Source organism: Monoraphidium neglectum (genome assembly GCF_000611645.1).
Source record: "Monoraphidium neglectum strain SAG 48.87 unplaced genomic scaffold scaffold01865, whole genome shotgun sequence".
Classification (NCBI taxonomy): Eukaryota; Viridiplantae; Chlorophyta; class Chlorophyceae; order Sphaeropleales; family Selenastraceae; genus Monoraphidium; species Monoraphidium neglectum.
Window position 1 is genome coordinate 1 of NW_014011763.1, and position 1,250 is coordinate 1,250.

The following is a 1,250-nucleotide window of genomic DNA, read 5'->3' on the forward strand; positions in this document are numbered from 1 at the left end:
CGCCCGCGGCGCCGGCGGCGGCCGCGACGGGCGCGCTGGCGGCGGCGGCGGCGGCGCGGCAGCAGGCGGAGTATGACGAGCTCGTGGTCAACAGCGCGGCGCAGAAAGTGCAGGTGCGCCGCGCCCCCGCGCGCACGGGCGGCTGCGCCGCGTCCCGCGCCTCTTCTCTGCGTGATCGGTGTGTGAGGCGCGCCGGCCTCGCGTCCCCACCTTTACCCTCGGGCCGACGCCACGCGAATGCGGGCCGCCGCGGGCGCGCGCCCTCGTTGCCGGACTGGTTTGCCGTCGGTGGCTATGGTTGGGCCCGCGTGAATAGCAACATTCCTCCTTGGTCTAGTACGATCCCGTCTGATCTGACTGATCTCTTGTGATCTGAACCACCGACCCTGTGCCCCCGTCCCCGTGTCCCCCGCAGCTGGACAAGCTCACGGTGGACGCGGTCGAGCTCAAAGCCGGCTTTGACAAGGCGGTGGCCGACGCGGCGCAGTACAAGGCCGGGTTTGACCGAGTGGTGGCCGCAAACTGGGCCCAGCGAGCCAAGGTGAGCCGCAATACCCTTTCTGACAAGATCCTGTGCATCATGCATACATCATTTGTAGTGTGATGCGAGCTGCACATGCTTGTATCCATTTAGAGGGTGCCATGTCTTTTTTGGGGGGGAGGGGCGGACAACAGTGGTGGGCAGCTCCCTAGCTGCGGCGCGCGGTTGTCGCCTTCGATTGCGCGCACCTCCCGCGCGCGGCCGAGCGTGGCGGCGTTTCGCGTGGACCCCTCTCTTTCGCAGCTGGACAAGGCCACAGCCGACGCGGCCGAGTTCAAGGCCGGCTATGACAAGGCGATCTATGACAACTTTGAGCAGAAGGCGCAGGTGAGGGGGGGGGGCGGGGCTGGGCGGCAGGCGCTGCGGTTGAAGAGGGGCCAGCACCATAACAAGCCCGGTCTCAAATGCACCCTCGCTGCAAGTTCTGCAAAACCGCACTGAATGGCAGCATGCGCGTGCGGGCGCGCACGCCAATGTGCTAGCCTACGACCACCACAACCCACGCGGCGCGCCCTTGGCCGCGAACCTGCCCCCTGCACAGTTCGACAAAGCCACTGCAGACGCCGCCGCGGACGCCGCTGAGCTCAAGGCCGGCTATGACAAGCTTGTGGTGGATGCGGTCGAGCAGAAGGCGCAGGTGGGACTCACTCACTGGCCACAGCCTGGAAGTTCCCTGTTCGATGATCATCGCTTCCCCCCCCCCCCCCCC

General features: G+C 67.0%; 1 protein-coding gene across 1 annotated transcript in view; it reads left to right on the forward strand.

Annotated features, from left to right (window-relative positions):
* Nucleotides 1-294: 294 nt before the first annotated feature.
* Nucleotides 295-1,250, forward strand: part of MNEG_9236 (hypothetical protein) — a gene marked incomplete at both ends in the record, with an annotated part of 11,486 nt that continues 10,530 nt past the window's right edge. Inside the window, 4 exons of the mRNA XM_014042292.1 lie at nucleotides 295-297; nucleotides 416-541; nucleotides 785-868; nucleotides 1,083-1,178. Coding sequence (XP_013897746.1) covers nucleotides 295-297; nucleotides 416-541; nucleotides 785-868; nucleotides 1,083-1,178 — 309 coding nt within the window. The remainder of the gene's footprint in view (nucleotides 298-415; nucleotides 542-784; nucleotides 869-1,082; nucleotides 1,179-1,250) is intronic.